The sequence below is a fragment of the Leptopilina boulardi genome, unplaced genomic scaffold (genome assembly GCF_019393585.1).
Source record: "Leptopilina boulardi isolate dan_hultmark-lab unplaced genomic scaffold, ZJU_Lbou_2.1 LbouV2_330, whole genome shotgun sequence".
NCBI lineage: Eukaryota > Metazoa > Arthropoda > Insecta > Hymenoptera > Figitidae > Leptopilina > Leptopilina boulardi.
Window position 1 is genome coordinate 274,098 of NW_026137897.1, and position 19,532 is coordinate 293,629.

The 19,532-nt window shown below is 25.0% G+C and overlaps 2 protein-coding genes, 1 long non-coding RNA gene and 1 other non-coding gene across 9 annotated transcripts; 3 read left to right on the forward strand and 1 right to left on the reverse strand.

Moving 5' to 3' along the window:
* Positions 1–201: 201 nt before the first annotated feature.
* Positions 202–14,835, reverse strand: LOC127285277 (inversin). Of its 5 annotated transcripts, none has more exons than XM_051311201.1 (13): positions 14,626–14,835; positions 8,706–9,040; positions 7,197–7,354; positions 6,649–6,767; positions 6,041–6,289; positions 5,529–5,953; positions 3,910–5,442; positions 2,917–3,416; positions 2,139–2,474; positions 1,915–1,991; positions 1,362–1,516; positions 898–971; positions 202–551 (listed from the first exon to the last, which is right to left on the reverse strand). In XM_051311201.1, exons 2-13 carry the CDS (start codon positions 9,010–9,012, stop codon positions 387–389), a joined length of 4,098 nt encoding a protein of 1,365 aa, XP_051167158.1. In that variant the 5' UTR covers positions 9,013–9,040; positions 14,626–14,835; the 3' UTR covers positions 202–386. The 5 variants fall into 5 exon arrangements, with proteins under 5 accessions (XP_051167158.1, XP_051167154.1, XP_051167155.1 ...); XM_051311197.1 differs by lacking the exon at positions 14,626–14,835 and adding an exon at positions 10,733–10,950; XM_051311198.1 differs by lacking the exons at positions 898–971; positions 14,626–14,835 and adding an exon at positions 10,733–10,950.
* Positions 6,209–10,869, forward strand: LOC127285284 (uncharacterized). The gene is made up of 6 exons (XR_007843583.1): positions 6,209–6,299; positions 7,713–7,838; positions 8,376–8,533; positions 8,699–8,926; positions 10,328–10,359; positions 10,739–10,869. It is a non-coding gene; the product is annotated as an uncharacterized LOC127285284 (long non-coding RNA).
* On the forward strand, positions 10,988–19,287 carry LOC127285281 (uncharacterized). 2 transcript variants are annotated; one of them, XM_051311212.1, is made up of 6 exons: positions 10,988–11,133; positions 16,596–16,937; positions 17,087–18,249; positions 18,692–18,814; positions 18,969–19,072; positions 19,146–19,287. In XM_051311212.1, exons 2-5 carry the CDS (start codon positions 16,665–16,667, stop codon positions 19,003–19,005), a joined length of 1,596 nt encoding a protein of 531 aa, XP_051167169.1. In that variant the 5' UTR covers positions 10,988–11,133; positions 16,596–16,664; the 3' UTR covers positions 19,006–19,072; positions 19,146–19,287. The 2 variants fall into 2 exon arrangements, with proteins under 2 accessions (XP_051167169.1, XP_051167170.1); XM_051311213.1 differs by lacking the exon at positions 10,988–11,133 and adding an exon at positions 16,080–16,157.
* Trnac-gca (transfer RNA cysteine (anticodon GCA)) lies at positions 15,345–15,416 on the forward strand. The gene has a single exon. It is a non-coding gene; the product is annotated as a tRNA-Cys (tRNA).
* Positions 19,288–19,532: the final 245 nt, after the last annotated feature.

The window sequence follows — 19,532 nt, forward strand, 5'->3', positions numbered from 1 at the left end:
AAAGAAAGAGTCACGCGGAAAATATATATGTTTTCAACAAAAATATTTAAATTGTTTTTTTTTTTCAATTAACTTACCGAAGTTGATCAAAAATTTTGGAAATTTTTTTTTAATTAAAATATTTTTTTTTTAAATTAAAATATTAGGAAAAATAGAACTAGATACGAGTATTTAAAAAAATGGAACTAAATAAATAGACTGTTATTTAACAAATTGTTATTCTTTTTAATATTCTCTTTTTTAAACAAAGCTATTTATGAGCTTCTTTAAATATGAACAATATAGTTTTATTTATTTTTTAAATAATTAATTTTTTTTTTAAATATATATTTATATTTACGAGGAATTTTTCGTTTACAAGGCATAATTATTTTTTTTTTTTTTTTTTAGACACTTTTCGTGTTTCTTTGTGCGCTGTTGGGCAGCTTAGGCTTCTCTGTTTCTAATGTCTCACCCCTGACCGTAAATGTAACAAAATATCTCTTAGTGCGATCCAGTCTCTCTGCCGGAAGAGCAATCACCTGTTTTTCTTCTCCGTGCGACACCTCCACCTTTATGACAATTCAAAATTGAATCAATTTTTAATAAATTTTGATTTTTAAATTCAAAATCTCAATTTTAGTTTTATTACTTTTCTAGAATATGAAAAACAAATTGAAATCAGAATTTAAAACGATGGATTAACGATCAAATGAATAATTATTCATTTTAGTTGTTTAGTTAATTAATTTAATTATATAAAATAATTGTTGTCACATTGTCATGAATAATGGATGATAAGCGGTTTTTGAATTGAAAATAACCTGATATTAAAAAAAAAACCTAATAATCAAATAATGAAAAAATGTATTTTCTACTACTAATTTTTCTTTCTTTTTTCGTAGTTTGGCTGTTTACCGTCATTTGCCCCTTTCCCCGACTCTCAATCTTCGGAAGAAGACTCGTCCCTCGTTCTGGGACGCCTCCACATACTGCAATTATTATCTAGGATCAAACTATGGAAACTGATTCTTTTCAAAAATTCAAAATGCCTCTAACTCTAAACGGAAGCAGAATCCCTGCTGTTTTTCTATTATTTTTACAACAAGAATTCTATATCGTAATGAAATTGCTGCTCCAAAATATTGGTGAGTTTTTAATTGTTCACTATAATAATTTTTTATTAGTTTTTCATTTCGTATTAAATAATTATTAGCAATTTTATTATTTAAAAATAATTAAATTAATAATTAATTGAAAATAATTATAGAAAAAAAAATCATCGAGGGTACAAAATTATTAAATTTGGAATTAATTTTCTTTTAATTTCGTCTTTTTGAAAGAAGCAATTTCCAGTTTAGGATTGAAATAAATTAACTTACGATAAGTGTAAATTGGAACTGATGTATAGGCACTGGTGGCATGATGACATCGATGAGTTTTTTGAGTGCATTGCTTTGCTTCTGTGCACCAATCAGAAGTCGCTGGTCTTTTTTGAAGACGTCGAAGTTGCTCGTAAAGAAAAGATTCAAAGTCCCTTAAATAAAAAAAATAGAATTTCGTTAAATGACGTAAAATTCAAGAAAAGTTAAAGCGAATACAATGGAAAAAAATTTATTTCGTTCAAATAGAATTTTATTTCATTTGAATAAAATTTATTTAATTGAAATAAAAATTATTTGTTTCAAAGAAATATTTATTTGATTGAAATAAAAATTATTTGTTTCAAGTAAATATTTATTTTATGAAATAAAAATTATTTGTTTCGAATAAATATTTATTTGATAAAATAGTTAAATAACCGATTATTTAGAACAAATAATTTTTTTTTTTTTTATTTAAGCTACGAATAATTGCAGAAAAATAACAAAAATAAACCAATGTGGAAATAATAATTATCTAAAAAAAAAAAAACGAAAATATTTTTTCACTAACCGAAAAGTTAATGGCTTTTCATATTTGACAACGCCAAGTGTTGGTCCAGTCATTCCCGCTTTATTAAAACTGTCGACCTAGAAATTTTTTATTATTTTTTTTTCTAATTTAAATAATTAAATTCATATTTTTATAAGATTTTATTTTTAAAATAAAATTATTATAATTAAAATATTTTAATTTATTAAATTAAAAATTCAAATTGTTTTAAAGAAAATATTTACTTGTCTTTTAACTAAAACATGCTCGTTCGTTTTTCCATGTCGTATTTGAAGCCTCTTTAATTCCATTAATTGAAAAAATATTTTTCTCTCTAAATAATAACGTCGAATACTTATTTGAACATCCCTCGTTATTGTATTCATATTAATTGATTGTTGTTTTTCTGTATTTGGATAGCATTTTAAATTTCTTCGCGGTATACGCGAAACCCTGGGACTTGGTTCTATTCCACTGTCACGTCCACCACTGTCTTTTCTTTGTTTTTGACGAATTTTTTCTTTTCTCATTTCATGAGGACTTTGAGATCTTGTTAATCGAACTTGAGGTTTCCTTGATACCTTGATGCAAAAAAAAAATTTATTTTAATATTAGAAACATTTATTATTTTTTCAAGAAATGAACATTCTTAAATTGACATTTAAATTCTTAATGTCAATTTAATTGAAAAAAGAAAATTAATTTAAAAATTTAGTTTATTTTTGATTTGTTATCTAAAATTATTTTATTTATAGATGAACCATTTTCTAAATTTACCTATATAAGGTAAATTGTCATTTATTTCTGGTATCAGTGACTCCTAATTTTAGAGTACACTGATGGGTGAAATTTATTAAAGGCTAGATTTGAGTCAAGGATTGTTTATATTTGCATGACTTGAAATTTTAGTACTTGATTAACCTAAATTTAGAACTGAGATTAATTTTCCCCGTCAAAGAAAGGTGTTGATAATTTGTCAGTTGGAAAATAACAACTTGTATATATTTTAAAATAAATTAATACCTGTGGTAAAGTATCAGTTCCAGGTCTTCTTATTATTCCTAAATTTCGTGGTGTTTCCTCTTCACTTGTACTTGGTAGAATTCTTATTATTCCAACACCATCATCATTTTCCAATTCGGTATCTCTTTCTATATCATCATCATTATTATCACCGATTGCATTTCTAATTTCGTTGACAATTTCTTCGTCCTCCTCCTCCTCATCATCATCTTCTTCCCATTCGGGACTTTCAATAACAGCAACAATTGCACTTTGATCTTCTGAATTTTGCTCTTCTGATGTTTCATTCAAAAATGTTGTTCTTTTTTCTTCTTTTTTTGAGGGTGACGATTTTCGTGATTTTGCAGCAGTCGATGGCCTTGATCGACTTGCCAATTTGGAAGACCTTGGTGAACTTGACGAACTTTCATCAATAAAACGTTGATTATCGGAATTATCAATTTTATTATTTTCCCTGTTGCGTTCTTCTTTCGTTTTCACTTTTCCCGTTGTTACCGCGTCTGTGAATTATAAAACGTACTATTTTTAGGGATTTTTCATCTGGATTGTGAAAAAAAAATTGTATTTTCCCAGGATTTCTACAATTCACATGGATTATTTGGAATATTTTTTGAATAATGGAATTATGGAAATTTCATGGAATTTTTGTATTATTCAAATTTACTTTTAACTGAATTTTTTATAGTTATTTGGCAGAATTTTGCATTTTGCTGAATTTTAATTTTGTCGAACTGTTATTTATTTGATATTTAATTCAAATTCCAATTTGATGGAATATTTATAATTTTTATTTAACCGAATTTGCCTTTGAAAGAATTTCAATTTAACGAAATTGTAATTTTTTCGATTTAAAAATTTTATTATAAAAATTCTATTAATTTGAACGTGGAAATCATAAGGAATTTTGTATGGAAAAAAAAATTGTAGAAACCCTGAATTTATTATTAGTTAAATATTTTGTATAAGTGATTATTTTTTTTTTAAATCTCTTACTTTTGATTTCAGATCGTTTTTTGTTGGCTTTTGGAAAATCTGGAGATTCTGAATACGAGGAAATATCCGATTTTCCACGTGCTGAATCAACATCGGGTTGATCTCGTGACGATTTGTCATTTTGAAGATTCTCTTCTTTTGATGATGAACCTGCATCCATTTTTGGTGAGTCATCAGATTTTCTTACATCTGGCGATTTTCTTGAAGCACTTTTTCTCTTGTCACTGAATTCTGTTTTTGATTCTATAGATTTTTCTTGTTTTGTACTTTGTTTTTTGTTTGTTTTTAGTTTTTTCGTTTGCTTGTCCTGGTTAATTTCTTCAATTTCGGTTTTTAATTTTGTTTCTGTATCGAATTCTTTTTGTGGAATATTTTCGTTAATTTCTCCAACGGTTTCGTTTATTTTTGACTCTTGATTTATTGTTTCCGATTCTTGAATTGATTCAGTTTTGTCAATTTGATCTTTTTCAATTGGAACTTGATCCTTGGTGGTGGATTCAGATTTATCTTCAGAAGTGTTTTCAATACGTGGAGATTTTTCCGACACTGTTTCCGAGGTAGAAGTTTGTTGACTCAATTCTTGTGATTCATTTTTATCTATTTTTTCAACAGTTTTTTTTTCTGAATTTTCGATTTTGTTTTCCATTTTTTGTAACAATTCTTTTTGCATTTTATCCGCTTCTTGGAGAATTTGATCAACTTTGTTTATTTTTTCGTTGCTTTTAGTTTCAATTATTGTATCTTCTTTTTCTTCTTTTAATTTTGGAGTATCTGGTGCTTGATCTTTGTGTACCATTGCAGTTACAGTGACTGTTTCCACTGTTTCATGACTTGTTGAATCAGTTACGTCTTTTTCTTCTTGAAATTTGTCTTTTGTTTTTTTTACACTCGTCTCATCGATTTCGACAGATTTCTTTTTTCTTTCGGATTCATCTTTTGTTTTATGATGTTTCTTACAACTTTTCCGCGATGATTTAATAATTTTCTTATCCTCATAACTTTCTTTTGGTGTTTTTGATTTTCGTCCTGAAACTAATTTTTCCGATTTTTTTTCCATTGATTTAACAATTACAACTTCAAGACTATCATCACTAATTGTTGATATTTCTTCTTGATCATTTTTTGATGTAATATTTTCTTTATTTTTCGATAAAATTTCTACATCTGTTTCAGATTCAGTCCACGATTCACTGTATTCGTGTTTATTTTTCCTATGGCGTCTATATTTTTTTGATGATGATTCGTCATCTGTTTCAGTTTCATTGTATCTGGCCGATTCGCTTAGCGCTCGTCTTTGTTGTTCTTTTTTATTGAATTGCGTTTTTGAATGTCGAAGTTCCTCTTCGCTGAAACTACGACTATCCTGACGTGAGAGTTTTCGTGAATTTCCTTTTCTTCGTCGTGTTCTTCGCTCGATCCAACGTTCCTCGTAATAAAGATCCTGATCACGATGACGATGAGATTTTCTTCGAGGGCTACTGTCACTTTCTGTACTTGAATCTGGACATTTGACTCTTAATTTTGCAGCGAAGACTGAAAATTTAAATTAAATTTCTTTGAAAAAAATTGTTTTTTTTTTTTTTAAATGTAAAAGAATTGAAAGCAATTTTAAATCGAACCTTTGGAAGGTGCAGTTTTGTGTGCTCTTAAATGTTGAGCTGTCGAACCACCGTGCATTTGAATTAATTTAGCACAATCTCGATTTCCACGATAGAGAGCCGCATCCAATGCTGTCATTAAACTGCCTTTACTTGTTTTTAGTATAACATTGATTTTCACTCCATTATCCAAAAGTACTTTACAAACGTCCAAATGACCATGAAGTGCCGCTACATGAAGTGGAGTTTTTCCATCTTGAGTTACAGTATCGAGTAGTGTTTTGCGCCTTTTTCCTAACCATTTAACCAATTCAACACAACCTGACGCGACAGCTTCGTGAGCAATTCCCGTACCTCTTATTGTTCTCGCATGTAGAGAACCGCCATGAACTGATAAAATTTTCAATGTTTCCAATTGTCCCTTTGCTGCCGCACACAAAGCTGGCCTGAAAAAATTATTTAAAAAAAAAATGTACTAATTATTTGAATTTGAAATAGAATGCTAATTGTATTTTTTTTATTTTTAGACATACGTTCTGCCTTTTCGATCCTGTCTGTTTGGGTCAGCGCCTAATCTCAAAAGCAAAGCAGTGGCATCCGCGTGACCTAGTGTCGCAGCATAATGAAGCGCCGAACAGCCATTATCATCGACGTGATCTGGTTGTGAACCACACAAATTCACAAGTGCCTCCACGCACCTGGCGTGACCTCGAGAGGCGGCGCAATGCAGAGCCGTCAATCCATCCTTATCAGAGGCGCCCGCAGCGGCTGAACCACCGGCTCTAAAATGCGGTCAGTAGTCATTAACGTTCAACCTAATCTTTTGAATGTAAATTTTCCCTACCATGAAAATTATTTCTTTCGGATGTCCTTAAACAATCTACTCATGAGTATAATAGAGCAACTTTTAAAGATATATTCACGTGATTTTCACAAAGTGATCGTAAAAAATTTAATATTTTCGTCAAAAGAGAAAAGATAAGAAATTCATTTTAGTGTTAATAAAATATTTTCATTTTTCATATAAATGAGGGGAAAATATTTTTAAAAAGACACCAAATTGATAAAAGTTGGTTTATTTATATTAATTAAATAATAATAATTATTATTATATAATTATAATATAAAATTATTTAATTACCTTGTTAAGGCGAGAACTGCTTCGACGCTACCGGCACTTGCTGCCCATAAAATTGGTTGTCTTCCATCCTCGTCCTTTGCATTCACGTCTGATCCAAATTCCAAAAGAGTTTGAAGTACCTGAAAAAAAATGTCCTTCTTTTTAAAAACCGAAAACAATTTGATTCAATTGATTAATTTTTTTATTATTATTTTTATTCGAAAATTATAAAAATAATATACAAAAATAGTAGAAATAAATAAAATTTGCCAAATAATACGATAAAAGTAATTAATTTAAAATTAAAAATAAAATTAAATAAAAGTAATTAATTAATTTAAAAATAAAAATAAATTCAATATCAATTATTGATTGATCTATTTAATCTTTGGTGGATTCAATCGTTGTTTTTTATTGATTCGACAAAATTCTTCTTGTTAATTTATAAATTTTTCAAAATTAAATAAAATAATTTTTTTGTTTTGAATCAAATTTTTGTATGTGGCAACAGTAATAATGAAAAAATAATTTGCATTGCATTAAAATTGATTTATATTTTATAAAAATACCTTGAGGCCAACTTTTTTTGGAACTGAGAGTTCAGCAGTTACTGCTGCTCCACAACACTGGGCAGCATAGTGAAGAGGCGATCCTCCTCTTAAATCAGGAGTTGATGGTCTCGCTCCAGCTGCCAGGACTAATCTCACACATTCTGCTTCTCCACAAACTAAAATTAAATTAATTAATTACACTTATTTAAATTTAATAAGTAAAATAATTTAACAAATTAATAAAGTAAAATAAATAAATAAATCCAATATATAAACAAAAAAAAATAATTTGTTATTAATAAAATTAATTTAATAATTTATAATTTAATTAGTAATTAATTAAATTAAAAATAATTTAATAAATTCAGTCAACGAATTAAATTTATCAAAAAAAAAAAAAATAATTTGCAATTCATGTGAAAAAAAAGAATAATTTAGATTATCTTTTTCAAATATAGCAGTTGAAAAAATGAATTAATTTGAGAATGAAATTTATGTGAATCTAAATCTATCTGATTTTCGGTGGTCAAACAGGACGCTTGTTGGTCAATCATAAGGAAAATCTGGACAGTATCCAATTGCGTGAGCGATAAAGTCTCTCTGGAATTACATCACTTACGACTGACCCACTGACCTTAGTTGGCCAGTTTTCCATCCTGTGTAAGTTGTGTACTATATACATATAGTATCAAACCTCCTTCCTGTTTTAGATCTTAAAAGAGAGATTAAATTTGTCCATAAGTATTTTAAACTTGTTTTGAAATTCATGACAATATATATTTCTTTCGTCCTTCGGCATATTACAATCATCTTTAAGAGTGATTTTTCTTCCCTGATAAGAGGGAACGAAAAATAGGTCAATATCATATTTTATTTTCCTATTGCCTTTTTTTTAATGGATTTCTTTAAATAGATCGGACAAAATATCTGACCTTGATATTAGAATTTCCAAAAGAATTGGTAATTTTTCTACGAAACGGCGAAGAAAATTCTTTTTGAAAAGAAAATGTGAAGAACAATAAATTAATTTTTTTAATTAACCAATAAAAATTAATTGCTTTATTTTGTATTTAAAATTGATTTTTTACTTTGAGAGGGTCAAAAATAAAGAAGAGAAAATTATTTTATAGAAAATTTTTATATTCAAAAATAGAAAGAATGTAGGGAAATTTTTTAATATTTATCTATTTTTTGCAGATAAACTGTGGAGTTGAGAAAAAAATTGTCTGCCACTTTTGCGAGAAGGCTCATTTCACATCAAGAAACTGATAACGAGCGGAGAAAATCTTTCTGCCTATCTATAAAAGTTTCACGGGAATCGATGGAGTTAAAAAAAAAGTATAGAAAAAAAAGAGGTAATATTGTTCTAATTTTATAGAATAATTTTGGTATTTATCTAATATAATTTATATATTTATTATTATATTTATTTAATATAATTTATATAAATATTATTATTTTTTTAAATATTAAAAAAAAAATATTATATATTTTTTAAAAATATTATTTTCTTTGTTTAGAAATTACCAGTTGCCCAGTGAAGAACACTGTGACCCTCAAAATCTTTGGCATTGACATCGGCACCGTTCGCCAAAAGAACAGCAACCAATTGTGTATCACCGGCAATTACTGCAAGATGTAAAGGTGTATGTCCCTCAGCGTCAGGATGATTAACCAATTCAGGTGCCGCCGATGCGACGGCACCACCAGTTCCGGCATCCATGCAATAATGAAGTGCACTTCTTAAGGTACGATCTCGATAGCCAATTGTCTCGCTTTGTTCTTTTAACAATTTCAAAACTCGCGTTCTGTCCCCCTGTTGACATGCATGCATAAGAGGTGTTGCTCCGATTTGAAGGACTCTAAAATTCCGGAAAAAAAGAAATTTTTTATTTAGTTTTCGTAAATTTTTCATTTTTTTTCTTAATTATTAGTATTTTTTATATAGAATTTATTAATATTTGAAAAATACTATTTTCTATTAAAACAAATTATTAACAAAAAAAATTTGATAATTAATCATTAATAGAATTTTTTTCCAATTTTTTTTTTCAATCTTTTTTTTTTTTTGAGAAAATTATTATCAAAATTGTTTAAATTACTTAAATTCTTTCAAATAATTAAAGAATTGTTGAAGAGTTCTTTTTTAATTTTTAAAGAATTACTTTTGAACTATATTAAAAAAATTAATTATTTTAAACAATTATAAAGAAAATTAGAAGTTCTTTGGAAATTAAAAAAAAAATTACATTGAACTATTAATAGAATTAATTGTTTTAAATAATTATCAAAAAAATTAGAAAGTTATTTGTAAATTAAAAAAAAAAAATTACTTTGAACTATTAAAAGAATTAATTATTTTAAATTATAAAGAAAAATAAATAAAAACACTGAATAGTATTTAAAAAATGTTTCATTAAAATAATTTGTCTTTGGATAATATTTAAAAAAAAAGAATGAATAATTGCTTAATAATAATTATAATTTTATGATAAACATAATAATAAAAATAAATAATAATAATTTAATAATAAAAAATAATTGTAATATAATAATAAAAATAATGATAAAAAGTGGTTTCTATAAAATTTTAATTTTTTGAGCAATTAAATTATGTTTAAATGAAATTAAGTAGTTTATTGATTGAAATATTATTTTTTATTTAGGCCTTATTCCAGAAATTGGAGCAAAATTTTAACATTCATTGCTTATTTATGATACTGTAATATTAGGGAACACGTAAATGTTGAAGCTATTAAATTACATACTTAAGTATTTCAGAAAGTAGTTTTTTTTTGTCAAAATAACAAAGAAACTGAGAATTATAAATAAAAAAAAAAAACTTTAATGTAAAAAAATTGTATAACATTTTCGTAATATTAGGGAAATGACAAATTTAATAATTTATTAATTAATTATTAAATTAGAAATTAGAAATAAATTGAATATTAGTAATATTTTTAATCTCACAATTTACTAATTCAAAAATCTCACATTTAAATTCTATTTAAATAAATAGAAAATAAATATTAAAATTTTTTTTTAATCTATTTAATATTTTTAATCTCACAATTAAATTCTATTTATTTACTTATTTTATTCTCTCTATATTTATTCTATATTATTATAATTAAAATTTTATTTTGTAGATCTTTGGAGTTTGAAGAATTATGACGGAACGGTGAGTAATCAAAAGGGAAGAAAATTAGCACGCTATAATTAGTAAACACAGTGGCTCAGGTACAGAAAATTATTAAAGATCCATTTAAAAAAAATGATCGAAACAAACTTTTAGTAGTTCAATAATATTGAAAATCGAAAATTAATAAAATATTTCTTAATATTTTCCTATATATTGAAATTCAATTTATTTTGAAACTTACTTTAACATCATGACAATATAAAAAAAAAATCTATTATTTTGTTTATTTAATAAAAATATTTTGAAATTAAGAAAAGAAAAACAAGAAACTAAAAGAAATTTAGAAAGAAAATTTCTTTTGAGAAAAATAAGAGAATGGCATATATTCTGATCTGGATTATTTTTTTTTTACTTGTAGGGTCTTCTCTTGAGAGAATCTGGAAATCCCAAAGGATGAGACTTGGGCGGACTAGAATTCCATGAGGTTTTCACTCTTGGACGATGATTTGGGAACGGTGTCAATGGGGGCAAGGACACATCGGCTGCGCGTTCCTGTTTTTTTGAACGTAATTTCTCCTGATGATGCTGTTGCTGTTTCTGCGGAATCAACGGAGTCTTAGTGTCCATGCCAGTCTTTGCCACCGTGATGATTTGATTAAATCAACATCGACGAGAGACATCCTGGACACCATCCTCTGAATTGTTGTATCATTATCCCCTTTGGTCACACCTAAAAAATGGGGTCAAAAAAAAAAAAGAAAAAAACAAAGAAGAAAAAAGGGACTGGATGATGTTTGATTATCGCATGATTAGGTGAGTCTCGACCTCCTTTTCTGAATAAAGCGTCTCAATGTGGCGTGTATTACGCGATAATCTTAATTGAGCACAGGAAAAGCAACTAAACATAATACAAAGAATCTCAAGCTTCAAAGTCGGGTTTTTTTTTTTTTTTTTTTTTTTTTTTTGAAACGCAAGCATTCTAAAGTGATAACCACGTGGGTGAATTGACCAGGTCACTTGGTCACCATAGAAACCGACTGCCACAACAATATCGCGTCCGATAAAGAATTCTAATGGCATATCTCACGACAAGGTCGTCTCGTGTCAAAAAATAAACACTTCCTTAACTTTAATTTATGGCAGTCGCTTTCTTCGATTTATTGGGGGGTTTTCTTTGGTCAGCTGACTGGTGTGAATTTATATCCTCGAGAGGAGAAATCCCTGCCTTCATGACCTCGTCGTCATTTGGGTCGATTATTTATTATTATTTTTTCCCGACCTTCAACTATATTAGGGGGAAATTTTTATCTCTTTTTTTAAAAAAATTTTTGAAATAATTTTTTTCCTGTTCGCCTCACTTTTTGATTAAAAGATTTTATTTTAAAGAAAAATATTACTGTGACAATTAGTTTAAAAAAAAAATTGTAAATTTTCTTTTAGATTAGATTTTTCTCTTATTAGTTTTACAATTTTTTTTTAACCCTGAAACTTGAAAAACTAATAGTGAATAAAAATTGTAATATAAAGTAATAAGAAAATTTTCTTTAGAAAAATGATAATTTTTGGAATAAATAAAATTTGGGCAAACAAAAATTATCTTAAAGACATTTTGAAAAAAAAATTAAAATTATGTTTCATATGGATAATTGATTAATTGAAAAGTGGGGAAAAAATGGGAATTTTTTTTTATTTATAATTAGTTAATTGGACATTGAGAAAGACTTCCGGAGTCTCTAGTAAGCTTTACATGTTTGATAGGTCAAAACTTGTCAAGTGCAAGGAATATTGATTTTTTTTTTTTTTGCAAAATGTAAATTCAAGTCTGAAGAATGAAAATTAACACTTTTTAATTTTTTATGAATTAAAAATTACGAATTTTATTTTAATAATATTATTTGTAAATAAAAAAAAAACTTTAAATAGTATAGAAATCAAACATTTTTAAATTAAATTTTTTTTTTTAATTTTAATTTTTTTTAAATCTTTATTTTTTTCAAGAAAATATTAATTTAAAGATTCTGCAATGCAGTTATTGATGAATTGACGGTATTATTTATTTTTTTTTTTTTGTAACAAAAAAGAGTTTTTTTTCCCTCCCAATTCTCTTTTCTAAAATGAAAAGTTGTGACTCGCACCTCATTTCGTAGACGTGTTACTCTAGTTTCCTCAATCTTGTATTCACAGACTTGCATTTGCACACATGTACATAAAACCTACACATGCTTCTTAAATAGGCCTATCTAAGTTCTCAAGCATTTGCCCGTCAGGTGTCACGCTACCATAAAAGTTGCCCTAACTTTTGAGTTCATGTTTTCTGAATGAGAATCAAATGAAAAAATAATATTTTCTCGTATTTATAAAAAAAAAGAATATAGCGTAAACATTTGTTCTATATTGACATTCGAAAAAAAAAATTAAATTAAATAAAAATAAAAAAATAAAAAGAAATAAATATATTATTTATTGGCTCTTTGAATTTTAATTTAATTATTAATTAATTTTTGAGATTATACACACAATATTTTATTATTTTTATTTATAATATTAATTTCAATAATATAATTAAAAATAATAAAATAATTTTTTGTACGAATTGGAAGTAAAAAAAAATATTGAAAGTTAGTGAAAAAAAGCGAGGAAAAAAAGTAATGTGCACTTTATTTAAAACAAAAAAAAAAAAAAAAAATAGTATTCTACAGTATTGCATATTATAAACTTAACGCATATCGATTACTTGTAATAATAAGTAAGCGTAGAGCATATTGTGATTCATTAGAATCTAAAGTTGAATATTCATGAATGAAATTCTCATATATTACAAAAACTTCGAATCTAAAAAGTTTCATAGAACCATTGCATTACAAAATAATTAATAATAGTAAATGATTTTTTATTCTTGGCAAATTAATTTTTTCTTATGAATTAAATGATTATTTTTTAATAAAACAAAATTTCATTAATTAAATTAATAATTCCGCAGAAAAAAATTGAAAGTCGGAAAATATGTTATTAATTAACTAAATTAATTTAGATGAAATGATTGTTTAGAGATCTTTTTTTTTTATTTGATTTGTATACAGAATTTTTTTCGAGAAAAAAATTTTTTTTTTGGTAAAATAGAATGTGGATAAATAAAATTATATATAAAATAAAATTATAAATATAGAAAATATAAGTGTTAGGGAAAAATTTTTTTAATTCTTATTAAGACGAAATGTAGGTAATCTGTATTAAGAGGTGTTTACTCTTTCAAGTAAACGTTTTATATATAATGAAGGATTTCACGGGGTTAGTGTAACAGCAATGACTGAAAATCGTTAATTCGCACGTGAATCTTTATTACCCAGTTATAATAAGTTCAATTTTCTCAATTCTCAATTTTAATCTTTTTAATTATTTTTGTACATTTTTTTTTTACTTGGAAACTTCGTCAATTTTAGTTTTAAAAAAAAATTACAATTAAATATTTTATTAATCATAATAATTAATAAATACTTAATAATAATAATTAGTAATAATAATAATAGTTTATTTGTTAAAATACTAATAATATTTTTATAATTAAATATATTAATTTAAATAATATAAATTTAAAAAAAAAATTATATTTTTTAACGTCTTTGTTTTTTAAAGAAATTTTTTATTATTTTTTTTATTTTCCTTTCTTGTTATATCAACTTAAAATTCGAATAGAAAAAAAATTTATAAACAAATTTTTTTTTATAACTGTTATAAAAAGGTTAAATTGTTATTTGTATAAGAAAAGGTATTATTTTCTTTATTTCATTAATATTAATATTTTTAAATTATAAAAAAAAAAATTTCTATAAAAATTTACTGTATACAATTCATAAGATAAAAAATTATGTTCTCTACAATCATAAAAATTTCGAAACAAAAATATTAAAAATTACTATTATAATTACTAATTTAAATTGATATTACTTTTCAACAAATATCACATTCTAATTAGAAGCGTTTGGCATGAAATTTCATCAGAAACTGTTCAATAGTAATAAAGCCCCAGATTAAATCTGATCGAAATTCCGATATCCATTTCCCGTGATATTAAAACGATTATATTCACGTGTCTTGATAATAAATTTTTTATTCTATTTTCGATTAAAATAAAATAAAAAAAAAAAATTTTAACCCGACAAAAATTTTTTATTTTCTAAAAAAAAGAATTTAATTTTTTATTTTTATGTAAAAAATTTTAATTTTTAAAAATGATTTTTATAGTTTAGTATTAAATTAATGTAAATGATGAATTTTTATTTCTTTAATAATATAATAAAAACTTACTTTAATGTCCTTAAGGCGCAGCCCTAGGAAATATCATTTTGATTGGATTCGGTGAGGCGAGAATTGAATTTTGTTTTTTTATTCATTTTGAAATTTGATATTAAATTAAAAATGTTTAGCCACGAGGTTTGATTCATAAAGAGAAATTTATGAAACACTCCTCACGAGGGTGAAACGCGCACTGATGATGACAACATCCCTCGACTAGACCAGTTAATATATGTAAGTTGTAAGGGTTGCTTGGAAACCATCAACCACCTCAGGGGCGTACTTTATATTGAACCATTTTTATATTCTCGTCTTTTTTTTTTTTAATTTGAATCTATATTAATTATTCTTATAATTAAAAACTAAAAAAAAAAATTTCACTTTTTTGAAATTTTAAATTTTCCCGCCATGATATTAATTTTAAATTATTAACGCCTTTATTTTTATAGAATTTAAAAAATTTTAGATTTGAAATGAAATAAATTTTTAATACATTTAGATAAAATTATTGTTTAAAAAAAATTTGAAATTCGACTTTTTTGCAAAATAGGTGTATTAGTTTAATTATTTTTTATTTAAAATTGTTATGTTTTAAAAATTGTATTTTTTATGAGAATTTTGTATATGTATATTAGCGATTATATTGAAATAGTTCTTTTTGGAATTATGCTAATTAATTTTAAAAGTGAAGGAAAGCTATAGTAGAGTCTTAGAAAAATTGAGTCTCAAATGGGGGTATAGCTCAGTGGTAGAGCATTCGACTGCAGATCGAGAGGTCCCCGGTTCAAACCCGGGTGCCCCCTCTACCCTTTTTTAAATTTTTTTTCTCCAATTTCCCGCATTATTCATCTATTTATCAAATTTTTGAGTAATAATTACTTTAAATTATTGTAAAAATATACAAATCCAAATTTTTTCAAATTAATAATTATTTATTTCTGTCCCATTTTAATTATTTTAGTTTTTTTTATTTTTTTTTTCACCTAGATTTTTCTATTTTTCTCCATTGTGTACTGTTACAAATATTTACAATTCCTATTTTTATTATATAAATTAAGAAATCTCTAAATTAAATTATTATGTTTTTTAAGATTTAATTACTTTATTTTCTATTATTCTTAATATATTATAAATTTTAATTATAATACTTTATTATAGTACTCATTATTAAAAATATATATTATTTTCATTACAAGTAATATAATATTCGTTATTATAATTTGTATATCTATTATAATTTCTGCAATTATTTTATGGAATATAGTAAAATATTGAAAATATTGAAAATTTTAAAAATTCCCGCTAAAAGTAAATTTGATCTACGGATCAATTTGATTGGTTCTGGTAAATTACATTGTACCAACTGTAAAATTTTGTGATTGGTTAGCTGGTGGTTAGCTGAGATATCATCGATCGGTAATGTAGATTTCGCGATTAATTTTTACCAGCCCATCATATTTTTATGTTGGCAACACTGTTTGTCAATTGTCTGTTTTGCTTAATATTTGCGTGTTTTGAAATTAGTGCTTTTTTAAATTAGACAGGTAAATTGTTTATTGTAATTTATCGCTATTATTTATATTCCATGTCATTTTATTTCATAACTGATTATATTTACATTATGGTTATATTAATCAGACCAATGAAAAGTATAAATACCGATTAATTTTTAGGTTAGGTTTCATTTTTTAAATATTTTGTTTTTTTATAGAAAGAAATATTATTTCTTTTGCAATTAAATTAATCTTAATTATTTTTTAATTCTAAAAAATTATTTTATTTTGTCAATGAATTTTAAGAAATGAAAAACGGCGAATTTAGTTTTTAAATTTTAATTACAATTTTTTATTTAACAAAAAAAAGAATTACTTTTTTTTATTAAAGTAAAATTTAAATTAGTTTTTATTTTAGTTTCAGTTTAAGAAAATTATTAATAATATTATTAATAAAACGAACTTGTTTAAAATTTTTGTCATTTACAGGCGTAGAAGGTTTAGTGAATAAGTGAAGGAATATTGAGTGAAAAAATAGTCTTAGGTGTTAAAACAAAAATGGGTCACGGAAAATGCATTGTCACAGGATGTACATCTAGTTTTTATAAGCAAAAAACTAAAGAAAAGAGTGGAATATTAGAAACAGATCCAAAAAATAAGACATATTTTTTTAATGTTCCCAAAGTAGGTCTAGAATTATGGAAAATAGCACTTTCAGGAAATAAAACTACAATTAAACCTGGACAATCAGTTTGTGATAGACATTTTTCCAAAAATGATTTACGATGGAGAAAAATATTAAGGGGACCAAATGGCATGATCCTAGGAGTGGTACGTAAATTATTTTATATTTTGAAATTTTCTTTTTAGTAAAAGTATTGATTCTGTTTTGAATTTCGCGAATTAAAAATATAAATTTTTTATTGAATTTTGTTTTTAAACATTTTTTATATAAAAATAAATTACCAATAATATTGTAGAGTGCCGATTTCAAAATGCCAAAATTAAAAGAAGGAGCAGTGCCAACTAAACGTTTAGGAGATAATCCACTTGAAGAAACTGATGATGATGATGATGAGAATGATAATTCAGAAGCAACAATTTCAGATACTGAAATTATTAAAAAAGAACCGATAAACGATAACGAAAGTAATGTCGAGGATATTTTTCAAGATTTCGAAGAAATTGAACATTTTGAAGCATACTATCATTTAGCAGCTGAATCGAAATTAAAAATAAATAAATCCAACAAAGAAATTTCTTTATTTGACATTATTCACAGTAATGAGAAAAGTGTTGCATTACCATCAGTTTGGACACGACAAAATCTCATGCATAATGGTGAAAAATTTATTGTCTTCAATCAATTTGTAACAAAAATGGAAAATGGAATTATTGAACCACGCTGCTCAAAACAAGTGATGCTTGATAAAAATTTACAGACAACAATTTTCATAACACGTGAAAAATTAAAAAATGAAAATACCGAAATAAAAGACATTAAAATTGTCAGTATTGATGATCTTGAATTTTTATTAAAAGTCATTCATTCATGGCGTATTTGCGCTGGATTAAAAATACAATATGATAAAACAAAAGATTTTTCATTTGTTCGTGTTGATAAGGAAAATGTTGTACGTAGTTTAGAATGTACATTTTATATACCATCAATATCGCGTAGTAGTTGTTGTGATTATTGTCGAAAATCGCGAAAAACAGTTACACAAAAAATAGCGCGAATGGAAAAAAGTTCAACGCTAACGCGTCTTCGTCTTTGTTTAACGGGTAAACAAAAGAAGAAATTAGATGAAATGAGACGTGAAATTAAAACACTTCGTCGTGGAAGAGCAAGATCATTGGTGAGAATTAAATTGTTAAAAGAATTACGTATACGTGAACGTGAAGAATTTTTACGTTGTCAAAAAACATTGGATCAAATGTTAATGGCAAGTAATCTTGATGCAAATCAAAAATTAGTTGCAATGGAAATGTTGGCATCAACAAAACAAGCGCCACGTGGAAGAAGATATTCGAAAATATGGATTTCATTTTGTTTGACGTTACACAGAAAATCGCCGACTGTGTATAAATTTTTGAAATTGAACAATGTTTTACCATTGCCTGCAACTCAGACTCTCAGCAGGTATTTAGTTTATTTTTTTATAATAATAATTAATTACTTTTCAGATTTTTTTTTCAATATTTTCAAAGTTTAGGAAGAAAATTTAATTTTTTAATTCCACAAATTTTTAACTAAAATAAATCTTTTGAAATTTAATTAATTTCAAAAGAATTTCAATTAATTTTTAATTATTTTAATTTCAATTATAACTCTTCCAGTTTTAAATTATTTTTAATAATTTTAATATTTCTTTAAAAATTCAATTATTTAAAAAAATTTTAAATAAAAATTCTAAAATTGAATTGTCAGATTTTTTTTTTTTAGAAAATAATAATAATATAATTAATTTTCTAAATTAAATTTTTATTTTTATTAAATTGAAATTTTTGTACAATTGAATTTTTTTTGTTAATTTATATTGTTAATTAATTAATGAATTTAAAAACTTGAAATATTTTTAAAGGTTCGCTCAACAAAATCCAACAGTGGATCAAGAAATTTTTGTTCTTGAAGCTAATGAAGAGGAAATGATTATTGATGACATTACGGAAGCTATGTTTGAAAACGAAATTGTCCCTTTAAATGAGTAAGAATATTTCTAATATTTTTGCAAAAAAAAAAAAATTTACCTAAATTAAATTGCCGATTTAATGATTTTAATTTGAAAATTCAATTCTCATTTTTCTTTGACGATTTAATTTAAAGAAAAATGTTTATTAATAAAAAAATTTTTTTTTCAGACTACCTGATATCGAAATAGAGACTGAAGTTATTTAATTTAATTCCTAAATTAAAATTTGCAAAAAAAAAAACGCGAAAGAAAATTACTGCTCAAATATTATAGGTGAGTGAATTATTTATAAAAATAGATATAAAAATTATTTTCGAAAAATTCAATTGATATGATCAATTTTCAGATGGAATGATTCCTTTAATTTTAGGAAGAAATTTCGAAAATTGGACGTTAATATTTAACAAAAATTTTTTTTCCATACTTTTATTTTGTTTAACGTGTTTAAATGTTTCGTTTACGTATGTTTTTTTTCCAAGTATTTTGTTTTTCGTTTAATTATTTTTTATTCTTTTTCTAATTCATTTTTTTTTGTCATTCAATATTTCATTTAATATTTCAATTAGAAATATTATAATTTATTATAAATAATAAATAGTTTATTTTGCAAAAGAATAAAATTTTGTAAAAATTATAAAAATTCAAAGTTTTAACATAGATTACGTTAAAAATGAGTAATAATTCATTATCGTTATTATTAATTTACTTAATTTATCAAAAAAAAAAAAAATGA

What these genes read in the sequence shown, in the direction of transcription:
- LOC127285281 (XM_051311212.1), top strand. Translation starts at nt 16,665, where the DNA reads ATGGGTCACGGAAAATGCATTGTCACAGGATGTACATCTAGTTTTTAT. An exon ending in ATGGCATGATCCTAGGAGTG is followed by an intron (nt 16,938 to 17,086) that starts GTACGTAAATTA and finishes ATAATATTGTAG; the next exon opens with AGTGCCGATTTCAAAATGCC. An exon ending in GCAACTCAGACTCTCAGCAG is followed by an intron (nt 18,250 to 18,691) that starts GTATTTAGTTTA and finishes ATATTTTTAAAG; the next exon opens with GTTCGCTCAACAAAATCCAA.
- LOC127285277 (XM_051311197.1), bottom strand. Translation starts at nt 10,947, where the DNA reads ATGGACACTAAGACTCCGTTGATTCCGCAGAAACAGCAACAGCATCAT. An exon ending in CAAAAAAAGTTGGCCTCAAG is followed by an intron (nt 6,768 to 7,196) that starts GTATTTTTATAA and finishes ATTTTTTTTCAG; the next exon opens with GTACTTCAAACTCTTTTGGA. An exon ending in GAACTGATACTTTACCACAG is followed by an intron (nt 2,475 to 2,916) that starts GTATTAATTTAT and finishes TTTTGCATCAAG; the next exon opens with GTATCAAGGAAACCTCAAGT.